General features: G+C 43.2%; 1 protein-coding gene across 1 annotated transcript in view; it reads left to right on the forward strand.

The window, feature by feature from the left end:
• Positions 1-26,326, forward strand: part of NUAK1 (NUAK family kinase 1) — a 147,729-nt gene that overhangs the window by 59,677 nt on the left and 61,726 nt on the right. Inside the window, exon 2 of the mRNA XM_086918276.1 lies at positions 25,461-25,581. Within this exon, the coding sequence (XP_086774402.1) occupies positions 25,461-25,581 (121 nt within the window). The remainder of the gene's footprint in view (positions 1-25,460; positions 25,582-26,326) is intronic.

Genomic DNA, 26,326 nt, shown 5'->3' on the forward strand with positions numbered 1-26,326 from the left:
TTGGAAGAATTGCACATTTATCACCTCGCCTAGTAACTTCTGCATAACTCTTTGAAACACTTCTGAAGCAGACCCCAGTCCAAAAGGTATGAGTACAAATTGAAATGCCTCATCTTACATTAGAAATGAGGTAAAATGTCTCGATTCTGGGTGGAGCAATATCTGGTGGGATGCACTTGATAAACTGAGCATTGAATATATCTTGCCCCCTTTGACACCAACCAACCATTCATTAATATTTGGTATGAGATGGCGATCCACCCATATATAGTCTCCTTTAGATCTCTTAAGTCCACATATCCTAATATTTCCATTAGGTTTACGGGCTATTACCACCGGACATAACCAGTCTGATGCTTCAATGTTTTCAATCACTCCCAACTCCAGTAACCTCATCAACTCCGCTTTCAATGCGTCTTTCAAAGCAACAGGCACGTTTCTCACTTAGCGAGCTTTTTCAACTGCACTCTCCTTCAGCACAATTTTGTCTGTAAATTTCATAACATCCCGGGTTATCTGCGAACAACTTTGGAAATTCACTTTTCCACATTTCAGCAATCATGGGTTACCGATAACACTTGTTCCACGGTGCTGGGATTTAATACAATATCCAACGCTCTATTGTTCCCTCCAACCTAGTAAACATCGCCCCATTTTTTCCACATAGACCCAGCGTGTGATTTCTCTTTGCTTAAAAGACAATTTCATATGGAAACACCCTGTAACATGAAGTTTATTTCCCCCATACCCACCTAACCCCACCTAACCCCACCTTAGTTGTAGATAGCACTTACTTTCTCAAACCACCCTATGTTTTTTGATCAATGAGCGAACATGAATCTGCCCATATCTGCACTTGATCTGCACTTGATATCCATTCACAGACACAATACTCCTAGGAGGACTATATTGCTTACCATTTAACATGTTCACTCTGTCTCCACTTTTCCTCAATTTGGAATTCCTGATCATGTGCTTCTTTCATTGTATCACACACATGGTGCAACATGCAGCAGCAAGGCTGGTTCTAAAATGGCCGAGAAGATCATCAACAACCAAGGCCCTTAACGCACTACACTGGCTACCTATAACAAAAAGGGTTCTGTTCAAAGTGTTGATAATTACTTTTCGAGCTGTCCACGACTTAGGTCCACTATACCTAAGGAAAAAATGTGTGAGATACTGTCCAACACGAGCCCTACGATCTTCAAATGCAAATCTGCTGACCGTTCCAGGGTTTAGACTCAAACTTCGAAGGGGTAAGTCCCTGGCGGTACTAGGTGCAAAAGCGTGGAATACTCTCCCCTCACATCTGAGAGCATTGGACAGTGAAACAGAGTTCCGTAAACAACGAAAAACCTGGATTTTCAAACTTCAAGACACAATTGCCAGAGACCTAGTGTGATTCCTGATCTGGTCAAGTCAAGCAGTAAGGCAACATTACATCGGTTGGCCATACATGTGCGCCTAGATGCTCCTTGGAGCGATTGTTGCGCGATATAAATGGGCAATTACATTACATTACATTAATACTTCAATATCTTCATCAGATTAACTTTCGTTATCCTCCTTGATGTTGCTTTGTACGAAATTCACACTACCTTTACCTTGAAGCTTCCTTTGATTTCAGACTCTTGAAAATTGACAAATTCTATTACACTTAAAACATTTGCCTTTCATTTTCGTACAATTAACAGAAGATGTCACCCCTTTTCTGTGCTTATCTTCCTTATTTATCACTTGTATAGTGTTCTCATCTCTGCCATTATTTTCCCAATACTTTCCCATAACGAGACGTGTCTACTATGCGTTTAGCAATTACAATAGCTTTTTCTAGAGAGGGAGCTTTCAAACGTAACAGTTTTTCCTGTACCCTCATATTTCTTGAAAAATGTATCAACTGATCTCTTCTTATTTCCTTGTGTAGGTCTTGAAAATTGCATGGGACAGCCAATGTACTTCATGCACTTACATATTGATCAGTCAACTCACTAGATGCTTGTGCCTGTGACAACAATTTTTTTCACTCCACTACCACACTGACCTCCTTCCCATAATGCACCTTTAATGCTTTCATAACAATACTGTACATATCATCCTCTTCACTATTCGCATCTGACTCTCCATTATTCTCCGTGTCAACATTCCCACATGGGAGAGTCTTTAATACCTTCCTCCCCTCTACTCCCAGACTATGTTTTAATAGAGCCAACTTCCTCTTTGCCACAAAGCTTCTAAATATGCCTCGACAGCTTCTTGCTAATCTTCCCACGGCAAAATTGGATCCCATGGTGCACTTAGGGAAACAGGTGGATCTGCAATAGACTGCATAATTTAGCACATACAATTACATTAGTAAAAATGTAACAAACTAAAATAATAAACGTAGTCACCACTATCACAGTTAAGCATAAAAAACTAATAATATGACCGTAGCCACCGCTGTCTTTGTAACTTTGCATAGAATGGTTGCCAAAAGGAGCCTTCTCTCAACAGGTTAGCAGTCTAGTTTTTCTTTTCCACCAAGTAGGCATTCTCGATAAGATGTAGAGGGACTTCTTGCTATCTCCAGATTGGCTACCCGGATCACATGAGAGTGCATGCTCGTGCCGTACAGCACTCATGATGATCAGATGCATGTGCTCTCCTCACACTCATCACTCAAAGCGGTATTAAAATGTACCTTTTCTGCACAAAACTTCGCCACGTTCTTTTAAACTTGCTAGCGTTCTCCAAATAAAGAAAATAATAAATGACTTTAATTGGCAAAAAATGTAATACTATTCTACAAAAATAATTGATCACATGGCTCTAGAATGCAGCCTATCTACACCTGTGGTTTGATACATTTCTACACTAGCTTGATGTCCTTAGCGTGTCTGGTTGGTTTGAAGTGCAACAGTACCACAATTGTAATTTTACTACATAGTTCATATTTGAGTGAGCTCTTTAATATTAGGTGTTGTGCTTTGTAGTTGTAGACTGTGGTAGACTGATACATGACATTTTTACATATAAGTGTTCCTTACATTTAAAAGGTAAAAGAACCGTGCCAGCAAAGTAGTCCCTTGTGGGTGTGTCTGCGTTGTGCTGTGGGCGTGTGCTGGGGGTGTGACAAACGCTGGGGGCGTGTGGTACGTTTCGCCCCTCATGCCATGTCTCATATTGTGTGCTAATCCCACCCTGCTCCCTTTAAATACCCCTGCACCCCATAATCATAACCCACCCTTACTCCTTAAAATACCCCAACACCCTTAAACACTAACCCATCTTAACCCTATACCCTGTACCCCAAAACCCAAACCTATCCCTTGACCCTAAAAATACCCCTGTACCCCAAAACCCAAACCTAGCACTGAACCCTATAAATACCCCTGTACCTCGAAACCCAAACCTACCCCTGAACCCTAAAAATACCCCTGTACCCCAAAAACCCATCCTAGGCCTGAACCCTAAAAATACCACTGTACCCCAAAACCCAAACCTACCCCTGAACCCTAAAATAGCCCTGTACCCCAGAACCCAAACCAAGCCCTGAACCCTTAAAATACCCCTGTACCCCAAAGCCCAAACCTACCCCTGAACCCTAAAAATACCCCTGTACCCCAAAACCCAAACCTAGCCCTGAACCCTAAAAATAACCCTGTACCCCAAAACCCAAACCTACCCCTGAACCCTAAAATACCCCTTTATCCCCAAAACCCAAACCTACCCCTGAACCCTAAAAATACCCCTATACCCCAAAACCCAAACCTAGCCCTGAACCCTAAAAATACCCCTGTACCCCAAAACCCATACCTATCCCTAAACCCTAAAACTACCCCTGTACCCCATAACCCAAAACTATATCTGAACCCTTAAAATACCCAAACACCTCAAAACATATAACGCAGTACCCCAAAACATATACCCCTATACCCATACTTACCTTATCCAAACATTAAAAAAAATACATGCTTTTACCATTCATGCATTTACAACGAATTTCGTTGTAAATGTATGCGTGGTAAAAGCATATAAAATGTAATGCCTTGTGTTATAATGGCATTGCGGAGTCATGGTACTTTCGTAATGAAAGTATGCGGAGTGATGGTATGTGGAAAGGAAGTTGTGGAATAATGGGTGTTTACCCTCCCCCGGTAAGTACATTGGTGGCACGGCAGCCCACGTCTCCAGCAACATACGTTTATTTTTTCACCACCCATTTGAAAAATGCACAGGTCTCTCTCATTAATGGCCAGCACCGACATACACTTGTAGACACACCTCCCGCCACAAGTTCTATAATTGCGAACTTTAGAGCTGGGGAGCTACGTTAGAATCTCGGCATCAGCTCAACATCCTATGATTCCAGGCAACTCGCTTTGTCTCCCCGTGCCTACCACAAATGAGTGTGTTCTTCTGTAATGTAAATTGTGCTCATGCCATGTTGTGGAGTTTGCGCTATATAATATTGCAAGGAAAAATAAAGTAGGGAAACTTGAGTTCACACACTACTGAACGCGCACTCTTAAATGCATCAGCAGTGAACTGTGAATCGGAGCGTTTCACAGGCCTGTCACAGATAAGAAATGCTATCAAAACTAAATCCTACAAAACAATAAACTACTGGCCGGCAGCAATTCATACCCGGACAACTTCGGGACGGGCTGCTAGTAATATATATATTATCAGAGGATTTACAAAAACACTGAAGCATTATATTATAACCTTGAGTGCATTACAAGGGTTCCATTGGCACAGTGGTATTGGTAACCAAAAACAATGTTTTCCTGATTTCACCAAGACTAGTTGTTTCCATGACCCCTTTATAATGCACAAGGCATGGCAATAGAAGTTTTTTTTTTTTAACTGAACTAAGGGGGTCATTACGATCGCGGACGGACTTGAGTCCGTCCGCGACCCCAGAGCATGAGGGAACGTCCGCATGGGCTGCGGCGTTCCCTCTGTGCAGATTAGGATGTGACCGCTTGGGTGGCGGTCACATCCTCTATTTTAACATTGCGGCGGGTGGAGCTTCAAGCTGCACCCGCAGCAATGTTAAAAAAGCACGCACAGCATTTGCGTGCACAAAGCGGCAGGCACCGCGCGGTGCCTGCTGCATTGTGCACGCAAATGCAGGGGGTACCTATGGTACCCCCCATGTGCACCCCCCACCCCCACTACACCTAGGGGGCCCGCAACGGGCCCCCGCAGTGTAGTTACACATGCTTTTCCACGGCGGAAAAGCCGCCGCGGAAAAGCATGTTCCCAAGCACATCCTAATCTGGCTGACGGTGTCTGAGAGACACCGTCACCATTTTAGTGCTTTTCCACCGCGGTTGTAAGCCAGCCGCGGCGGAAAAGCTGCGGACCTAAACCATGACCCACCAGCCATCCTAATGTGGCGGTGGGTCCTGGGGGGTCCGCAGAGGATTTTCCGCATCCTCCGGGCTGGCGGTGGCTTCCGCCGGCCCGGAGATGCGGAAAATCCTCCATTGTAATGACCCCCTAAATATTGATAGTTTTACCATTTTCACTTAATTTCTTTTGTATGAAAGGTAGCGGGAGGATTAGACATGTGTGAGCCCTCTGATAAATTGGATCCTGTGACTTTCATGATGTGTAATATTACATGGCGACTGCTTGCCTAAGGAGAAAGTGGACTCTTCCTATTGTGTGATCCTTCAGATTTGGTCGCGGTGTACAAGCACAGACGTAAAGGGAAAAAATATGTTACGTTGTAGCTGCATGCTGCAGTGTGGCAATAGCTGCTATGAGAACATCATGTCCTAAAATGAATCTGCATTATCATGAAAAACCTCTAAATTATCAGGAATAGCAGCATTTAAAAATAGAGAACTGTTCATTTGGTCAAATAGTCTGTGTTTCCTATATAACACTTTGTAAGTCTTCGTGTCTTCCATTGGTTAGGTCTTAACATAGAAACCATACTGAAATGTGTTTATAACTCATTTAAAGAGTGAGACATTCTCTCTCTGCACTGAAAAAGTAACAGTGAGGGATGTTATGGTTGAGAATTAAAAACTAAAAACCGCTTAAGTTGGTCCCCTCTGTGTTTACTTATTTCTGGTACAGTTTGCCCATAGCTGCTTTAAAGTTCCGCTCGTGGTTAATAATGTTACAATTGTAGTGGCTGTTAGTTTGTATTCCTGAACCATAACATACCCTAACTTACTTTTTCCAATGATTAATTTTTAATTGATATCGTTTGTTGACTTTTGAAAGGGTTGTGAACTGAAGCCTAGCAATTATTGTGCAACAATTGACTGTGATAATTGTATTGTTGTTGGTTCTTGAACCAGTTTTCTGGGTTTTGCCAATGCAGTGATGGTAATAACTTGAAATGCAATGGTGATTTATGTTCTTGTTCAAGTTGTGTGTTAAACTTATGTGATCATGATCTGTGGTTGGTGTAACAAATCTGGTTAAGGACATGGCTCGTGGATTGATTATGACTCGTGAAGAGATTCATGAAGCAAAGCCTATTTCACAGACCCCACTCTCTTTACTGATGTTTTTCTAGTGATTGAGTCATTATACCCCCCTCATGTGTATCTTCACTCCGCTGGTGTAATCTATGATTCCTGGACAATACACCGCAAAAAATCTTGAAATAGCAGTTTCTGATTTTCAAACGTAATGATGGCTAACCACTGCGAGTTTGTAGAAGGAAGACTTTTAGACAACGAATAAAATCGATCTTTGGAATCGTAAGACTCATTAACTTAATTCTACAGATCTACAAAAGATAACACTTTCAAGCCTACAAAAATACTTAACACAGTTACACCAAATCTTGGAAAGGATCAAATAACAGTGAAATGGTTCAGAACATATTCATGAAAAGAAAAACACAATTTCCTTTGGACAGGAAGGAAGTGGCTTTTAAATTACACATGTGGTTTGGTATGTTAGAGAGTGGAATGTAGCTGGTTTCTTAAGATACCTCTTAAATTATTGATAGGTGTGAGGAAGGTTTAAAAGGGCCATTTCATTAGGATGTAGCCATTGCCAAAGTCAGCAGTTTTGTCTTTTGATACTAGAATGTTGTTCTCAAACTTCAACTGCACACACTGTAGGGGGTCCAAGACCTGATTTCATTTATAAAATATTATTTGCTAAATGAATACATCGATGCGTAAACATTTTCATTGATGTAAAGTGAATGTATACAATGAGTTGGGTTCTACTTGACCCACTACACAGATGTGTGGTGTCCCTTGCAAAGTCTACCCTCACAAAGCCACGGCAAAGGCAGAAGTGTGCTATACAAATAGAGAGCAACATAACCTATCACCAACCTCTATCCACTGTTCTGACCACTTGGAGGCCAATCCAAGAACAGGACTCCAAACCACGTTAAAGGATTTGTACAGTTATGAAAATTCTTTGGTAAAGGATCTAACCTGAAGTATAAACCCAATACACATTCTAGACTTTGCAATATTCAGCTAAATTAATGTGCATTTTGTGAAGCAGATAAACATATTCCACTGATCCGCGATCCACTTGCTGCTTGCAATAGAACATGTCCATCCCAACAGATCTCTCCCCTTCTCTCTCCCTCCAGCCATACCACCTCTGGACCTCGACTAGGTACAAAATCTCAGATTGGAAATTCCAGTGCAGTAACTAGCTGAGCAGCCTATATCATATGAAATACCATAATGGGACCTGCAGAGCTGTTCAAAGCTACCGGCATACTGAAAACCACAAAACTGTACACCTGTCTCTTACGCTTCATCATCCACCACACTGCATCCCTTAACACGATAACTTCACCTCGGTGGGCATCACGCACAACACAGAAACACTTTTCACATAGAAACCAAAACAACATCCAACCACGCACCCTACATGGTGTAGCGTGCTACTCATGTAGGCAAGCGCTTCAGCGCCCCACATAAGGGTAGTATGCGCTATGTAAATGGTGCAGTGCAACACAATACAATCACGTTTGTGTATTTTGGATCCTATGCTCATGAAAAACAGTGTTCATTCCATGGCACAAATAAACAAGCAAACTGACTGTAGGGACCTCATTAGTGACAAACATATCGCTTGGGGCCTAATTAATCGTAGAAACGTGCTGAAGCTTTAACCTTCATTGTCACATGTACTGTGTCAGTTTACGTGGGCTACGGGTAGGCCTCGGTGAAACACTAATTGTCTTGTCTGCGCCGTCGCCTTGGTGCTAATTGGGATAGCTATGATGTCTAAAAGGGACCAGCCGTTAGTGATATTTTAATTGCTTTTTGCCCTAGAAAGAAATATAAATGAACCCCAATAGTCCTATCAATCAGAAAAGTATTGGGCAGTTCTTGTGTAGAGGCCGCTTTTGATTAACCTTTGACCTGACCTTTCTTCTGACCTCACAACTACCATCTTTTTCGCGGGTTTTCCCCTGAGAGACGGTGCGCACGTGCGCGCTCTTTCACAGCCACTTGGAATCCGTGTTTTGGGCTCGTGCTCAACGCAGCGTGGAATTGAATTGTCCATGGGGATTGTCTGCGTTCTGTTCTTCTGGCGCGAGCTGGATGCAGATTCTGCCTCTATTATCCTGTTGCTGAAAGACAGGCATGGGAATTGCACAAATCTCCTTCAGCGTGGAGTGCACCAGGAATCCGAAGCAAATAAGCGAAAATACATTGTCGTCTTGAGGGTGTCAATCTTTCGTTTACAAGGGAAGCTGGAATGTAACTCAAAATTGCAAATCATTGTCTAAACGTTCCCATGCTAAACAGAATTCACAAGAATTATTAGGTTTTTTCCAGCTTAAACTTTCCTACGAAAGTAATGATTATAAAAAAAAATGTTTAATACATTGACGTTATCAAACACATACAGCCTGATTCATCATTGGGAAGTTTTGCGAGTCTGAAATAGCGAATCATAAGGAATCGCTATTCCAGACTCTCAAAACGGGATTCATGTAGGAATAGCAATATTTTTTGCGATTCCTACAGATTCCTTATTTGCGATTAGCTAATTGCTAATCGCAAATAAGGAATGACTCCCCATGCATTGGCCCATAGGAATGCATGGGGAGTCATTCCTTATTTGCGATGCTAATCGCAAATGAGATTGCGATTTCAAGGGTGCAGGGGTGTCCAAAGGACACCCTGTAACACCCCTGAAATGTCAAATTACACAGATGTTACACACACACACATGTCCAAAAGACATGTGTGTGTGTAACATGAAACTTAGAAAAATGCTTTTAAAAGCATTTTTCTAAGTTTTCGCTATTTACCACGAGGTTTGACCTCGCTGTAAATAGCGGCCCGAAATTGCGCTCGCATAGGGCCAGATTCTTAGAATCTGGCCCTTTGCGAGCGCATTTTTTGCATTTGGGATTCATCATCCCAAATGCAAAAATCGGTAATAGCGAATTCGCAAATTTGCGAGGAATTACATTTAAGGAATCTCTTTTTGAGATTCCTTAAATGCAATTCATCATCCATTTTCAAATTGCGAAATCGCAATTCTCCTTCATGAATCAGGCTGATAATCCATGGCGCAGTCCAACGCATATTGGGCTCAATTTTGTACCTAAAAAGACTTCATACTCCATTTATGCATTACTTATTTGTGCCAACAGAAAACAATTTGATTCAGAAATATTCATTGCTTAATTTGAGCCAGTACTTGTAGGTGGGGCCCACTGGCACTCTTTATTTGGGACCAACACTTATTTTTCCTCATTAGACTTGCCATGCAGAGCAAGAAATAGAAAAACACAAAAGGGGAAAAGGAAAAGAAAGAGAGACAGAAAACAGCGGCAAAGAGAGAAAACCGTGGCAAAGAGAAAAAACAGTGATGAAAAAAAGAACCTGCAGGATTAGGATAAAGGGGCAGGGAGTGTCCAATGGTGGAGTAAGGAGAAATGAAATGGAATTAAGACAAGGCAGCCTTGGTATTTAACACCCTTGATATTCACAGGGCCGGCTGTTGGCTTCTGACAAAACTTTGCAACTCCACACTTATTGATTTACAAACTAAGCATTGTCTTTAATTACCAAAGTTATTTGAGGCTTCATCCTGACAAAGATGTACTATTTTGAGAGGCAGTGTAAGGGTGTTCTCATCTGACTTCTGGAGTGTGTACTTCTAATGGAAACTCCCAAAAAGAGGTTTGCACTGCATGCAGTCTGTGTGCTCTTTACTATATTTAACACTTCTGTTTTATCTGAAGCACAAAATCTCTTTGCACATTTTTCTGCAGCTTATCGTATACAATATTGAATATAATTTTAAAATACTGACTTCCATATTCAGTGTTCTCAGTCCCTGGCTGGGATCTCGTAGCAGTAAAAATACACATGCCACTATTCCCAGTTTACCAACCAGGAATTCGTTCTGTGACTGTTGGTTACACACACTGACATCGGCAGTGATCACTTATACCAACTGAGCTTTCATAGCATAAAATAATGCATTTCCCAGCCATTACTGTAAGTTGCATTTTATTTTTCATTTGAGGTGTGGTGTTTATATTTGATATGTATATATCTAAAGGTGAAAGATCAACATATAGTTGTAGAATATTTTGTTGTTGTAAGCCAAGTTTTGACCCCCATCCCCATTACACTCAGGATCACAATCCCCATATTTTTCATTCATTTTAGTCTCTGGATGTCCTGCAAAATACTTTGCATGAGACGGCCGTTGACGCAATATCTGTAGTGCAGCCCAGCACACATCTGCTAAAGAACTGTGTGTGTCCTGAAAACTGCAGCAGCCTGGGATAAGATACAGAACGCAAGAGGGGGTGGGATCAAAGGACCTAATGTACCAAGACTGAATCGAAGTGGGCGGCTATGTGACCTACCTCATGAATATTGATGAGGTAGGTCACAAATTGCGAACCACTACAATTCACTGTCATCATAGTGATTGCCTGCTGGGATCATCAGGTGTCACCATGTCTGTGATTGCTTTCTAAAACAGGTAATGATTTTTTTTTTTTTTTAATGCAGCCCATTTTCCTTAAAGGAAAACGGGATGTGTTTCAAAAACAAAAGTTTCCAAAACTATTTTTTAAGAGTAGGCAGCAGTCTCATTAACAGCTGCCAGCCCCAAAAGAAGTTTTTTTTTTTTAACCATTCAGAAAGGGGGAGAGGTCCCTTGTGGACCTCTATCTGTTTGCAAACATGACTACTTTTCAGTAGTCGGTAAAATATGCATGTTTTGCAACTAGATTTTGGTCACAGAACATTAATACATACCATAACAAATCACTGTATGGAAGGGAAGCCCTAAACACACCCCTTTCAAATATTGATTCCTAACGGTTTCCTAAGTCCATTTAGCGATCTGGTCACAGGTCACATAATCACCAAATGGGTTTGGTACATTCGAAAAACACATTTTCTTATAACAAACATTTTGATATAAGAATCACCAGGTTTGTGACCAGAAATGCGTTTGTACATCTGGTTCCAAAGCCCTATCGGCGTTTCATCCCTCTCCATGTTTTGATCTTGTGCTAATACGTTTGCTTCAATTCGCATGACCAAAGCAGGTAAAATTGAGCAAAGTTTGTATTTTTTTAATTTTTCTCCGCTGCAGTGCAGACTTCTTGTGAAATGGCCCGTGAATCTGACCACAGTAATATTGTCAACAGTACATTGTTTTCTGTTTAGTAAAGCAAATGTCGATAGAAAAAACAGTGTGTAAAGCCAATCCATTGGAAGACCTTGCAGCAAAAGCACGCAGCGTTAAGGAGCATTGTTTTAACAAGAAATGGAAATAAAGAAGTTAAATCATTTCGCTGTAAAAATTTACATTCCAAACAACCGATTCCTATTGGGTTCTAGTTCAAATTTTTTCGGGAGTATTGGGGGACGGTCCCTCTACGTTGCTTCCTATGGGGCCAAAAATCTACCTCTGCCTTCATATATCAACTTCCTGATTCTATGAGGCGGTGTGAGCTATGGCTTATTGTCTCTCCAGAGATTCAATCACTCAGTACGGGGTGCTTGCTCCAAGTGATTGTTCTAAATCTCTCACCATTCATCTGGAGTTCCTCCTTTTCTTCAGTTCTCTCACAGAACACACTGCATCTACTTTAACATCTGAACGAGCAAGCGTGGTCTTAATGGGAAATACATATGTCATAACTTGGAGTCTACTTGTCTACAGTCCTTTTCTGAGTACTACGCAACTATTACACGTTATGAGCCAGAAGCAAACCTTTTGTGTTGTAGTGTGTCTATGAAGTCCTGTTGAATGCTTTACCATCTGAGTCAGGTGGTAGGCAGGCCATTATTATTTGTAACGTGGAGGTGTCCGTTATGCATATAACTCCATAATCTGGTGGTATAAATGGCCACCAAAACGCTGCTCTCATTCTGAGTCCATTAGGAACTTTCTTAAGTCATATTTTAGTGATACCTGTACACCAATCTAAATAGAGATTGCAGCACAATGAGAATTCCTTATGTTTCCAAAATCGGGTGTATTTCCCTGATCTCTTAACACATAGACAATATTTTCAGAACAGAACACACAGTTTAGAATTACAATGCCAGTTTCAAAAGAGATTTTATGTTTTGATACATTCTTTCAGTAAGATCCTATTTGTCACTGAATGTGCATTGTTTATTTGTCCCAAAAATATACCTCATATTGCAATATTTGTATCCGTGCCAAGGATGCTTCTGTAAGTTCTATGCATTTAGGAACATTGTATTCATTAGGAATTCAGAATCTTTCTTTCTATGATAACCTATGAAGGATCATTTCAAGACCTATTTTGAGGATAGGTCTACAGTAAATGTTTCTATATAGGAATTCTGCACTCCGTTCTTAGATATTATCTAAGTATTACCTTCACCGTTGTAGTCACTTGGCCATGACAGAAGTTGCCATAGGGGTCAGAAGGCTATTTTACAACAGGGGAAATCCAGTTTCCGCCTCAACAGGGCATGCTCAACCCCCTTATATTTTCCTAATACTCACGTTGATCTAAGATTGTGCCAGTATCCACAGTCAAAGATCCTTCTCTGGAAATGCCTGGGGTTGCACTTGCTTTGTACTGACATAGAGAGAGAGCTAGCCAGATTTATGTTTTTTAACACTATTTATTATGCTGATCTTGCATGCCACTGGGATTCGGAACACCCTGTGTCTATGTTGGCCATAGTTGCATCTCGTTGTTTTGTGCTACACCTACTTCTCTGGCTAGATGGAGACATTGTAGCATCACCAGACAGTGGCCACTAAAAAACGAACCACGGTTGAGATCTGCAATCTTCCTCTAACATACAGCTGTGCTTGTTTCGCACTTCGTGAAAGCGAATGTGAAAGTATGAAGGTATATTTACCAAGATAGACCTAGCGACCTCTCATGGAGGAGTGGTAAACAAATGTTCCATTCATTCTTTCTCTTATTCTAGGTCAAGACCTGTGCAAACCAAAATATGGGGTTCAAGCGCTGAACAGAAAATAGTCAATCATAATCCAATGCACCCAACTATTCCTTAAACCAAAGAAGAGTAACTATTTATAACAAACTGCAAATGTTGTAATCTATCTGCCAATATTTTGGGCAGCAACAGCTTTGATTGCTTTGCAAATTGTCAGAGTAACTATGGGCTGATCCAAGAAGAGCTTGTGTGTCAATTGTTCTGTTGTTTATTACAATAAATATTCAATCACCAATTATTTAATAAAAATGTAGACTGTATTTCTACTGCATGAACTAGTCCCGTGCAGGAGGCAGCATTGTAGTGATGAGATTCACAAACCTAAGCTTATTAAATAAGATTTACAGTCCGTTTAGCAGACACAGATTTCTCATTGCTTTTTTTGGCCTGGAAAAATCTTGATGTGTGAGGAATCTTAGAAACAGATGTGACCCTGTTGTTTTGTACACGTAATGTACATTGCTGAGTCCAACACAGAGGCTGTGTGTGCCATTAATTAGAAAGATTTCACATCATGCAAGTGAATTGTGTCTGGGGGTCAGCTGTTTGTCAGTAGAGCCCGTGTTTCACAGCGGTGCTTCGTAAAGTGCCAGTGTTCCAGAGACTTGGGCTGTCGTTTGTGTGCAGAGAAAGAACAAAGCGATCTACCCAGCAAGCGCCAGTCCGCATGTAGGATGTGGAACATTTCGGGTGTAATCAAGTGCTGTGAGCGATCCCTGTTCCGATTCCCAAGTACACTCTTCCATAATATTAGACAGATTGCGCCCTCCAATTTAACATTTTGTTCCGTCCATATGGTCTTTCTGCTTTCATGTCTCCCCTTATTGTATGGGTTAGTGCTGCCTTTCATCCTTCTGCTTCATTAGTTCCACTTCTGACTTTTCTTAACTTAGCATGCAAACATACTTCCGAGTTGTCCCACTCGAGGACCAACAGTCATTCTAGAGAACCGTGGCAAGGTATGCTGACTTGCAGCCACATGGCATTCATTTAGTGCCAGCACTGCTGCTGCTCAGTGCTGCCCCTAGAGGAGCTGTCATACAGTTAGTAAAGGGATGTGCTACTTGTAAAGGTCCTGCAGAACTGACCTATTATCAACTATGTGATCTTGAAAGAGGCTGGCACACCCACCATCATGTACTTCACAATCCGTAACCTCGAACCACATAGATACAAGGGAATGGTCAGGGCTTTAAGTGGGCCGGGTCTCACCGGGTCTGCGCACCAGCAGTTTCTTATGGAGGCCTCGAAACGGGTCTCTACCGGGCTCTGTTTTGTACTGTGGCAACGGAGGTCTGTTTTTTGGATCGTTATAGGGGAAGGGAAATCCTTTAAAGAGAGTCATTTTCTCTCTGGATTTCTCTTCTCTTTTCGGAAATAAGGAGCAGCAACATTGTTGTGGTGTCGCCAGGGCTTTATGTGGAAGCTTTTTCAATATTATATACAAGCCACAGTTGCTGCTTATCTATCTTATGCAACTAACAACCATTGACAAAGCCAATAGTCCTGACTTGTAAGTATGATGTTACTTGTTGTGTCACATAGCTGGACAGAAACCATGAAAAATACCAGTCAGGCGGCACCCTACGCTAAGTACAAACTTTTACCTTATGTGTTTTTAAGCCACACCCTTTATTACATTGGCCACGCCCCTTTGGGAGACCCCCAGTTTTTTCATCCCACTTAAAGCCCTGGGAATGGTTATCTTTTCAAGTAACTGTAATCTAAAATGAAGACTTAGAGCAATAATTGTTTTTTCTGAATATGCCTTTTGGAAAAGTAGCTAAGTGTAGGTGATGGAGCAGTAACAGTAGGATGTAGCATGATCTCCACTGAGTGCTCCACTTTCATTCCATTAGCAACCATTTGTAGCCCTTCTGTGCCTAGTGTCTTTCCCCAGCAATGCAGTGCTTAATTTGAGCAGGTGCTTTCAGGTGCTCAGCACCAGCACTTCTTTCACAGGGCCGGGGCTACAATTTCTGACCCTGCAGGTGGTGGTCTCAATATTAATTGTTCAAATTTAAAATAAAAAGAATAACATACATTGCATGTTGACTGGCTGGTAAATGTTCACAGACTGGCCAGCATACGCCTGTCCGGGCAGGCGTAATTGAGTATCACCACGTTAGTAATGATGTCATCACGCCGATCACAAATCCAAGAAGTCATCTACAAACTGTGGCTTACATTCTATTCCCCGAGTCTGCTGTACCCTGCCACTGCCTGAACCTAAGCCTCCCATTGGATAATTGTAGCTGGGGGCTGGCTCATGAGGAAGTTGAGGCAAGGAAGCTGCAAGAGCGCATTTGGAACTTGGGAGTGAGGGCTCTTGAGGAAGAATAAACGAAAGTAAGTGTGGACTTTCCACTTGCTGCGTAGCCAGAGTAGCATATCCTGCAGCCCTGCATTGCTGCTATCCTCACCGTGCTCGATGTGGCTGTGGACCAACACAACTTTTGTGCGCCATGGCGTTGTCATCTGTAGAATCTGTGCGCTGCACCGCAGCATGGTAATTGCTGAGCGTGCGTGAGTCCAGTAGGCACCACAGACATACTTACCGGCATTGGCAGCATTGCGGCTGGGTACAATGCCTGTGCTGTAGCAGGCAAGGTTACAGCAAGCTGAGCAGTGGATGCCATTGCCATCCCTCGACCTACTAATTACAGACAGCACTAGCAGTGACATCACCTGCTGTGCTCGAGCAGCCGTCTGTTCCGCAATAAACCCAGTCATACCGCACTGATTAATATATGCAAAAAAAGTATTTTCATTTGGTGTACATTTTTTTTTTTGACTAGGTGTAGGTAAGAAAGCAAAACACGCCATCTTCCACTTCTTTAGGAATGACAACAGGAAAACTCAGAGTTCAAAATAGCAGGGACATGTACAGGCTGGCGTCAGGGGTCACAGGCAGCCCCAGTGTTATAGATGAAAGAGAGAGCAGGAGTAAAGAGGAGGAAGAAAGAACAGGAGAGAAGAGAGATACGACGGAGCTAAGTAGAAGAAAAGGAGAGCAAATCAGATACAAAGAGAAAGCAGCCATGATGTGTAGAAGAGAGCGTTAAGAAGAGAGAAGATGGAATGAAAGGATGTAGAGGACAGGACAGAGGAAAAAAAGCAGACAAATGATAAAACAGAGACACAGCCAATCAGTGCTAGAAGAGTGATAGTAAAGAGCCAAGATCGGGGGAGAGAGAGCAGAGCTTGGATAAAAGTGAAGAGGAAAAATGTCAGGGCTAGAATGAATAGAGGGCAAATCAGAAACACGGGGAATAAGGTAACACACCAGGTGTGACAAAGATGATAGAAAACAATTAGAGAGATGAGAGGATAGACTCTTGGAGCAAAGACTTAGGGGACAGACAACAGATCAAAGTTAGAAGATAGAGACTGAGGCAGAGAGAGTGTTGAAAGTGGGGCTCACCGGAGGAAGAAGTGAGCTGTGGCCTCCTTGGCAAAATTTTCAGCACCTGCACTTCTTCTTCTTTTTCTTTTTACAAATTAAGCACTGCAGCAATGCATGCCGTTTGTTGCTAGGTGAAGGTGGGTCCCGGAGCTGGCAGGAGCAGAACTGCTTCCGCTCAAAGCAATATTTGTAGTTGGTGCCTGTGCTTGCTTTTTTAACGAGTGTAGTTCTGAATAAATCCTATGAGGTGTTGTTACGCTGAGCAAACAACTCAGATTTCGCTCTGGCTTCGGCCATAGATTGGAGCAGTCTCACCGGCCTTGCAAAAAGCACTCTTGAGCACTCCCTGAGCATTCTTCCACCTCTAAAGACAATAAACATCACATTAGCGCTTCCCTTACCTGTAACCTGCAATGCAGTTTCCAACACATTCTCTGAATTTCTTTTTCAGCCAGTGTTTGTAAAAGCTTTATTTAACAAAACGGCTCCTGTTTGAGCTTTCTATGAACAAATGGGAAGTTTGGTTCCTCGACAAACATTATGATCACTTCTGCAGTTTGCAATGCCACCTGCCAGCCCACTATAGCATTACTACTTCCTGGAAGTCACTATAGCATTACTACTTCCTGGAAGTCACTATAGCATTACTACGTCCTGGGAGTCACTTCCTGGTCCCCTTTTACCCTCTTTCCTGTTTTACCCAATAAAGAGCTGGAATTCTTATCACCTTACACAAAAAATGCTCCAGGTTGTGGATGTGGGTTTTCCCTCCTGGTTACTTGCTCCCAGGTTCCTGTGTTTCCTGCTCCCTCTCCTGGGATCTTTGCTTCATCGCCTGGAACACTACACTATCTCCTGGAATCCTGATCCTGCTGAATCCCATTCTTATCTGCTCTGTGCTGGGTTTTGTTTATATCGGGTTCTTAAACAATTGTAAACAAGAAAAAACATCTGTAACCATCAATGTAACATGAGGGTGCAGATTTACAAAGATGTCCTGCAACGCACTGCAGCAATCAAATTTGCTATGCTTTATTGCGTGAGAAGGAGAGCACTATATCTACTAAGATAAGCTGGTGCACAATCAGGCTGCCTAGTGCCAATCACACACCGTTGCACTGTAGTGCAAGGATGTGTGCGTGGTCACCAGTGTAGGCTTTGTACTGGAAGGGTACCATTCCACTGCGAAGATCTACACCTTGACAAAATTGTAAACGTTTTCCTCTTTGGATGTGTTTTGTACAGTGCGGCAAACATGTAAAGTCAGAAAAGTTTGGAGAATTAAAAGCATTTCAGCAAGTTAACACAACTCTAAGAAAAAAAGTCTTATTTTTTGTTGTAAAATCTGTTTTCTATTGTTAGTGGATAGGGCTTTCGTAAATGGATGGTTGCATGGGATGGCTGTGTACAACCCATGGAAGACCCGCCACTCTCTCCGCAAAGTAATGCAAAGCCACACAAAGTGCTGCTTTCAGTTATTTTCTGGCAACTTTCCAGCCCAAAACATGTACATTTATTAAAAAATAACATTTTGCGCTGGTTGTGTCACTTTCGTGATACAAACCTAGCACAAAATGTTAGTAAATCTGCCTGATTAGTCATAGCTTAAACTGGAGAAATCACACAAACTATTGAAAAAAATTGACACATTTCTTTCAACCAATAATGTGTTTTCATAATAAAAGCAAAATAACGATTATTTGAAAGAATAAAGGCAAGTTTAGGTATATATTAAGTTGTGCATGTGAAAACACTCCTTATAAATACGTGATACACTCTTGTGACACACAAATTAGTGTGTTTGACCTCAGTTTGGAGGGTCAGAAATTATAACTGCCATTTTCTACTCCAAAATTCAAAAGATGCATTGGAAAGGAAAGCACTGGTTTTTGTGATAGTTTCAAAGGATCTCAATTGCTAGTGAAAATTAACTTTTAGTCAATTCAGTAGAGGGACACCTGAAAGAGAGAGAGAGCAGAACTGCATACGGAATTCAAAAACTTCTTTCGAAATTCAATGAATAATGGAACATGGAACATGGAGGTCTTCCTTGGCTATGTCTATATGTTTTGACCCTGGGACAAAGTGCTTGTGTCTTCATCATTACTAGGTTCCGTAATTATCTGTTGGTGGACCATATAAGAGTTATGAGTACAGTTAACATAGTTTCAGTCAGGAGGAGGTTTTAGCAACATATCCGAAGCAACAGGCATGCTCCAGGAATAGCCAGGACAAAGACAGGATGGCGGTCTTAGTGCATTAGTACAGCAAGAGGTTAGGGCACTTCGGAAATTAGAAAGTATGTTTGTTTTTCATTCAAGTTAAAATGTGGACTGGTTCTAAAAAAATCGGGAAGGTACATTATTGAAGCTTGTGTTTTGGAACAGCACGTAAAGAAGGCAAAAAATGCCATTTGCCTGATTCTTACCTGGTTTTAATTGGTCTGAGGGTCCAGTAAAAGTTTGTTAGACTTGTTTGATTGGGTATTTTCAAGCATTCGGTGGTAAGTTGTGTAGTGCTACTGAGGGCTCGCCTTTCAGTGCGACAAACCCACCTTCCCGGAGAGCTGGAAGCACGCCGAACTCAGCGCCCTACTCAAGAAATCTACAGCGGACCCCACCGAACTCAAGAATTACCGCCCCATCTCGCTCCTCCCGTTTCCAGCCAAAGTCATCGAGAAGACCGTCAACAAACAGCTGGCCGCCTTCCTCGAGGCGAATGGATCCCTCGACCGCTCACAGTCTGGCTTCCGAGCCAACCACAGCACCGAGACCGCCCTCATCGCTGCCACCGATGACATCCGAGCCCTGATGGACAACGGAGAAACAGCGGCCCTCATCCTCCTAGACCTCTCCGCGGCATTCGACACTGTCTACCACCGCACCCTAGTGCAGCGCCTCAGCAACGTCGGAATCCAGGAGAAGGCACTGGAATGGATCATCTCCTTCCTCGACGGAAGAACACAGAGAGTCCGTCTACCACCGTACAAGTCAGAGGCCACCGAAGTCATCTGCGCCGTCCCTCAAGGATCCTCGCTGAGCCCCACCCTCTTCAACGTCTACATGAGCCCCCTCGCGGCCATCGCACGCCAACACAACCTCAACATCATCTCCTATGCTGACGACACCCAGCTGATCCTCTCCCTGACCAATGACCCCGCCGCCGCCAGAGCCGACCTTCACGAAGGGATGAAAGACGTAGCCGAGTGGATGACGACCAGCCGCCTGAAACTGAACTCAGACAAGACGGAAGTCCTCATCCTGGGCTCCTCGCCCTCCGCCTGGGATGACTCCTGGTGGCCCCCCGCCCTGGGCACCGCACCCAAACCGACAGACCACGTACCCAACCTGGGCTTCATCCTGGACTCCTCCCTCTCCATGACCAGACAAGTCAACGCCGTCTCCTCGTCGTGCTTCAACATCCTGCGCATGCTACGGAAGATCTTCCGGTGGATCCCCACCGAGAACAGGAACACGGTCACCCAGGCCCTCGTCACCAGCCGACTGCACTACGGCAACGCCCTCTACGCCGGAACCACCTCCAAGCTCCAGAAGAGACTCCAGCGGATCCAGAACACCTCAGCCAGACTCATCCTCGACATCCCACGACACAGCCACATCTCCGGACATCTGAGAGACCTGCATTGGCTCCCCGTCAACAAAAGAATCACCTTCCGTCTCCTCACCCACGCACACAAAGCCCTACACGATCAAGGCCCGAGCTACCTCAACAACCGCATCAACTTCTACGCTCCCAAACGCCATCTCCGATCAGCCAGTCACGCCCTCGCCGACGTCACCCGCATCCGAAGAACGACAACAGGAGGAAGGTCCTTCTCCTACCTGACCGCCAAGACCTGGAACTCCCTCCCTCCCGACCTGCGCCTGACCCAAGACCACCTCTCCTTCAGGAAGAAGCCCAAGACCTGGCTGTTCGAGCAGTAGCAGCACCCCCCCTCCCCCACCGCCCCCCCACCCCCCCCAAGCGCCTTGAGACCCTCCGGGTAAGTATTGCGCTCTACAAATGTCTTTGATTGATTGCGGGGCAGGGGTTGAGATGCAGGATTCTGGTTGGTTTCAATTAAAGATTTCGCAGAAAGTAATGGGCATCCTTGCATCTGCGGAGCTAAGTGCTGCAGCAGTCTAGCTCCTCACTGGCTTGTGTTACAGCAGGAGGCGTGGTTGGAAGTTAATAGGAGCCTTGCGCTTGGTTAGGGTACATGTGGTGATGTGGGGATTAAGGCAGGCTAATGGGTATTGTGATTGTGAATTGAGTGGGGAATAGGTGAAGTGCTTGAGGAACAGGTATTTAAAATCTTTTGTTAAATAAAAAGCTGAGCGAACCCGTGTTCTCTCCTTTTGTTGCTTTGGCCCCACACGCCTGCCACTTTGCATCTCCCTCAACCCATTACTTAGTTCTTCTTACCCGCCTGTTTGGTTGCTTTTGACTCCCCATGCTATCTCACTCCCCATCCCCTTCCATCTGCTTAATGCATGTGCTTGCCTACAAAATGAAAGTGCCACGTCATCACGTTTTTTTAGCCATGCCGCACAGATCGGCTTCAACAGCCAATCAAAGGCAAGGCCTATTGGCTTTGCCAGTGCTTGTCACCGCTCCACGGCACAGTCTACCACCTTCTCTCAAACCCTGCATTTTGTTTGTTTAAACACACACACTCCTAAACACCAATACAGCTCCAGCTTTCAGATGCAGCCAGGCACACCTTGCTGTTTATGCGTGATTGCACAGTGCTTTATGAGGAGTGCGGTTTTGTGAGTCATGCCATAATTAATAACACTTTGTGCGCCAATCAGCTGTGGTTTCTTATAGGGAAGAGTGGTAAGTAGAAGACTGGGAAGTAAAAGGGAGCAAGCTGAAGTTGTATTTATGGAATCAGCAGCCAGCTGCAAGTTATCGCAGCACTCCCTCTCGCCTTTTCTCACTGTCTGTGAGGAGGTAACTGGCGGGAGTTCTGATCAGAGATGAGTGTGCATCGGGAGGGGAGACACACAGTGATTCGCCGATAGCAAGCTCCAATGCTTTATGAAACCGAAGCTCGCTCTGTGCCAGAGCTATCCACGCATAGTCACGCCAGAGCCAGTCTGTACAATATATATTTTTTTTTTAGTACAGATGAGTTCAAATGTCATTTGTCTAACGAGGGCTAGTGTTAAACCGGCAGACTGTAGAAAAAACTGGGAATTAAATGCATCATTTTGCAGTCGTTCTGCAATTTACTATGTGTTGCTTAAGGGTAAATTGTGGCTGTCCTCTACTTTAGGTTGCCTGCTTTCTCCTGATAACATTATCTTGCACTCAATTTTGCTTCTCCCATATATGGATTTTTTTTAGCTTATGAACCAGTTCGAAGGCAGTAAAGTTAACAATATTCGTTTGGACCACACATAAAACTAAAAATTATAAAATAAACACTAATTTTCCTAAGCAATCCATTTAGTATTTTGGTTTAGGTTACTTCGCAGCTTTTGATTTTGTAAGCCCAAAGAATTGTTTCCAACATGGCCAGTACAGCTTTTTTTTCATAAACTAAAAATGGTAATTTTACCACAGCAAATACTTTTTGGAAATGCAGTCATTTCTCAATCTGGTTACATTAAAAATACATTATAATCTTAATTATGCATCTGAGAGAAAAGTTGTTTAAAAATAAAACACTTTGAATCTGTATCGAAATGCTCCTTTTTAGGTCGAATCCTACCAGACAGCGCAGCTGTGTGGTTTGCTAATGACTGCTTGGGGACATTCAGCAAGCTTCCCTGGGAATGCATTCCGCCCATTGCTTACCATTGGCTTTGTGGTTTATAACTCACATTTGCTTGCTTTGTTTGCTGCCTCTATTTCTTTTAAGCTCTACAGCTTGAGTTCGTCCCTTCCTATCCCTTACCCAAACCGTATTTACTGTATTCTTCCACCAGTACTGAATTTCTGTAAACAGGCCTTTCTTATCTTGTTACATTTGCTGTGCATTGAGCGACAGAGGTCAAGTGTTAGGCTCTGTCTTCCAGGGAGCTTGGTGTTAACTTTTCTATCTACACTCTACAACACTTCACACCACGCCACTCTAATCTACTGTGCCAATGCTTATTGTAGGTAGGTTTTTGGACTGGGCCTGCAATTGTTGGCCGCACCACTGACAGTATCTGTTAATGATTGGTTTAGGGCGTCACCAAAACTTACCATGGGTTTTTGTTGACTTATTATAGAGAGTATAGAAATTGACTGGTTTTATTTGCATTTCACGTTTCCGTGAACCAATCAGGGATGTGAGCTCAGGGACTACTTTTCGGCTCAGTTCTTATTTGATGTCCATGTTTAACAAACACATGCCCCATGTTGCTGTGCTCTGTCTGTTGAACCAGTTTAAGAAACGTACAGTTGGCCCACATGTGTGACTGTGGGCCGTGATCGGTTGCTTGTTTGGGGAAATCAGAAAAATATGTGATGCTAAACTCACTTTTTTGGGACTAGTATTGCACAGGCCCACATTTATTTACCTCTTGTTGGATTAGCCTTGTTTGTTGGCGTAGTTGGGTAAGTGCTGGTGCAGGTGGTCAGGTTCCAGGCTGGGATACTGATGCTGCAAATACAGACCGCTTCCAGCAGTTTCTTAAGGGTTGAGTTGGTACATTTTCGTAAGATGGCTTAGCTTTTGTGAAAATACTCCCATCAGTTACCATCACCGATTCTTATTCAAACCTATACGTTCTCTCTACCTCTAAGTCCAGCAGTGACCCAGTTCACTTGTCTGTGACACATGCAATATCTATTGTGAGGACTTCTGACATTTGATCACTGTCGGACAAGGCGCAGTTACAAACTAAGAGGCACCTTTGACTTTCTCCTTTCCAGATTGACCTCTTTACCTAATAATTTCAAATCCAAATCTCCCACTGAGGGCTCGATTCAGGAAGTCATTTATTGTTGTAAAGTTACTTTATTGGGTGAACGTGGTTCCATGTTCTCCTGGTAGATACCACAGAGGGATACCTAGTAGTTACTACCGTGTAATTGTGCAGCACGGCTGCATGCAATTACACATTAGTAAACCCCGAGCACTGGCTGGGAAGGGGGGCGCTGAAGTCGTGGCTTACCTTGAACGTTTGTCAACGTCCTCAGACTTGTCCGCTTGTTGGAATTTACGTCCTCTTCTCTGACCCCTTCTTACTCTAGAAAGTAAAGAGGCTGGTGTAATGGGGAACATAACACCCTCAAACCTTGCGGGTGGGAAGGGGAAAGCGGAAAATGCATCCTCTCCGTGGAGAAGATAAAATAATTCTAGAACACAGCAGCAGTCCAGGGCGACGAAGTGATTGCCGTCCGCTTTGCAGCTCAGAGAATCAATGTTGTGACAGAGGACATCTTAGTGTGAGTCTACAGAAAGACAGATTTATTTCAGGTAGATAAACACAAGGCCAGGTGTCCAGGGGCTCTTCACAGCAGCCTAACCACTCTAATTGTCACACAGAGCTCCTGGGTTCCAGAGTTTTACGGGTGACTGTACATGTGCGGTGGAATGGACCAATCTATTCTAAATATTGTGAGGAAAACTAGAATAGAATATAACTTGGGTCCAGGGCTTAATTTGAGCCGGTCGTTTTCGGTGCTCAGCACCAGCACTTAATCGTCAACACCGGTGCTATAGTTTCATGAGCATCAGTTAATGACACACTCATTTTTAGTAGGCACGGGGATATTAAGTCATTTGCCCAGAATGAGAGGATGCAGAGCCCACGCCGAGACTCACTCTTGGTTCCCCTGCTCTAAAGTCGGCAGCTTTGACCATTACGCGACACTTTCTCCCCACGAGTTGGTTTTGCTTTAGGTGGCAATAACAGAAGGAAGGGGCCTGGTGCAAGCTGCCTCCTGACGAAAGCCCCAACACTTTATTTTTTTTACAAAATATCCACTGCTTTACTTGTTTTTACAAAATATCCCCTGCTTGGATCCTATATAGCCTTATGCCCGCCGTAGCGGGCTATATCGGCTATTAAAGGCCCGCTGAATCGTTAAAGGCCCGAGCCAAAGGCGAGGGACTTTAACGAGACAGCGGGACTTTAATTGCCGGTATAGCCTTCCACGAAGGGCTATAAGGCTATTAGAACATTCTCCCACTAGAGGGCAGAATGTTCTAACAAATTAAACAAAGGGTTTTCGAAGCTCGAGGGGATATAAATCCCCTCGAGCTTCGAGAAGCCTTTGTAGAACATTGGAATGTTGCTCTGCGGGCCTTTACCGGCCCGTAGAAGCAGGGAGCACTAAATTGTCTGCAATGGAGCGCCCAACATTCCAATGTTCTAATAGATGTTATTGTAGCAGAAAGCTGTCGCTGTTACTCCGATCTAAATACGGATGCAGTCATGCTGTAAAAGGTAGCATAGCTTGATGTTTGTTATGCAGCCCTCAAGGAGAAACGTTACCATATATTACAGTCCAACTTGTTTGTTGAACATAGATCTCAAACTGTAGAATATCTAGTCACCCACCATTGTGCCTAGTGTTAGCAGTGATGGGCGATGCTTATTTGAAGAACTCTATAAAACGATGGTGTTCATTTGTTAATTTCTCAAAGTGATGTTTAATTTCACAATTTTTTTTTCCAGGTTGCCATAAAATCAATCCGTAAGGACAAAATCAGGGATGAACAAGATATGGTGCACATCAGACGGGAGATTGAGATCATGTCGTCCCTCAGCCATCCCCACATCATCAGTATTTATGAAGGTAGGTGAATACATTGACCCCTATATCCTGTGTTTCTGCTTGATGTAAAAATGTGTGGTCTGTGAGCAGCAACAGGTATGGGTGGTTATGTATGGTCATTTGTGTTTCATGCAGTTAACTCAGTTAACTGAATGAATTCAGCTGCATATTCAGGTTGTCTGAGTCAAGTAACCAGAAATCCATTATCTCCCGCACTTGAGGAAACAGTACTGAATGCGCTTCATTTGGCTCACAGTACCTGAGACACATACATCATTGTAAGGTAGTAATGTAGAGGGCAAGAGGCTTTATTGGCCATTTACGAAGTTCACTTGCACCAATCTCGGATACATGCAAAAAAATGCTGTAAAATATCACCAATGGTTGCATGTGGTAGGTAAAAATCAGCAAAACTTTTACATTTTGCTGAATTTTCGGGATTTTGCAAAAATGATATGCATCCTGATCAAGACTTCCAGGTGTTTGCAGGTATGCTAAAGAGAGGCTTCATTTTGCCTGCTGTCAGTGCCCCTCCTTGCTCAAAGGGAGCCCGTATCCTGGAGTCTTTACTTTACAGGTACTGTTTACATTCCAGCCACTCCGTTAGTGCACATAACACATGCCGAGCGACTTTCCACAACTCTAGTTAAAGTTTGAGTTCCCACTCTTCAGGAACTCCTACCTCTATATGTGGAAGTGCCTCTGTGAGCCCTACAACTCTCTACCATGGAAGAATCCCCACCTGGGGGAGAGGCAGTCAAGAGTG

Source organism: Lissotriton vulgaris, chromosome 1_1 (genome assembly GCF_964263255.1).
Source record: "Lissotriton vulgaris chromosome 1_1, aLisVul1.2, whole genome shotgun sequence".
Taxonomy (NCBI): domain Eukaryota; kingdom Metazoa; phylum Chordata; class Amphibia; order Caudata; family Salamandridae; genus Lissotriton; species Lissotriton vulgaris.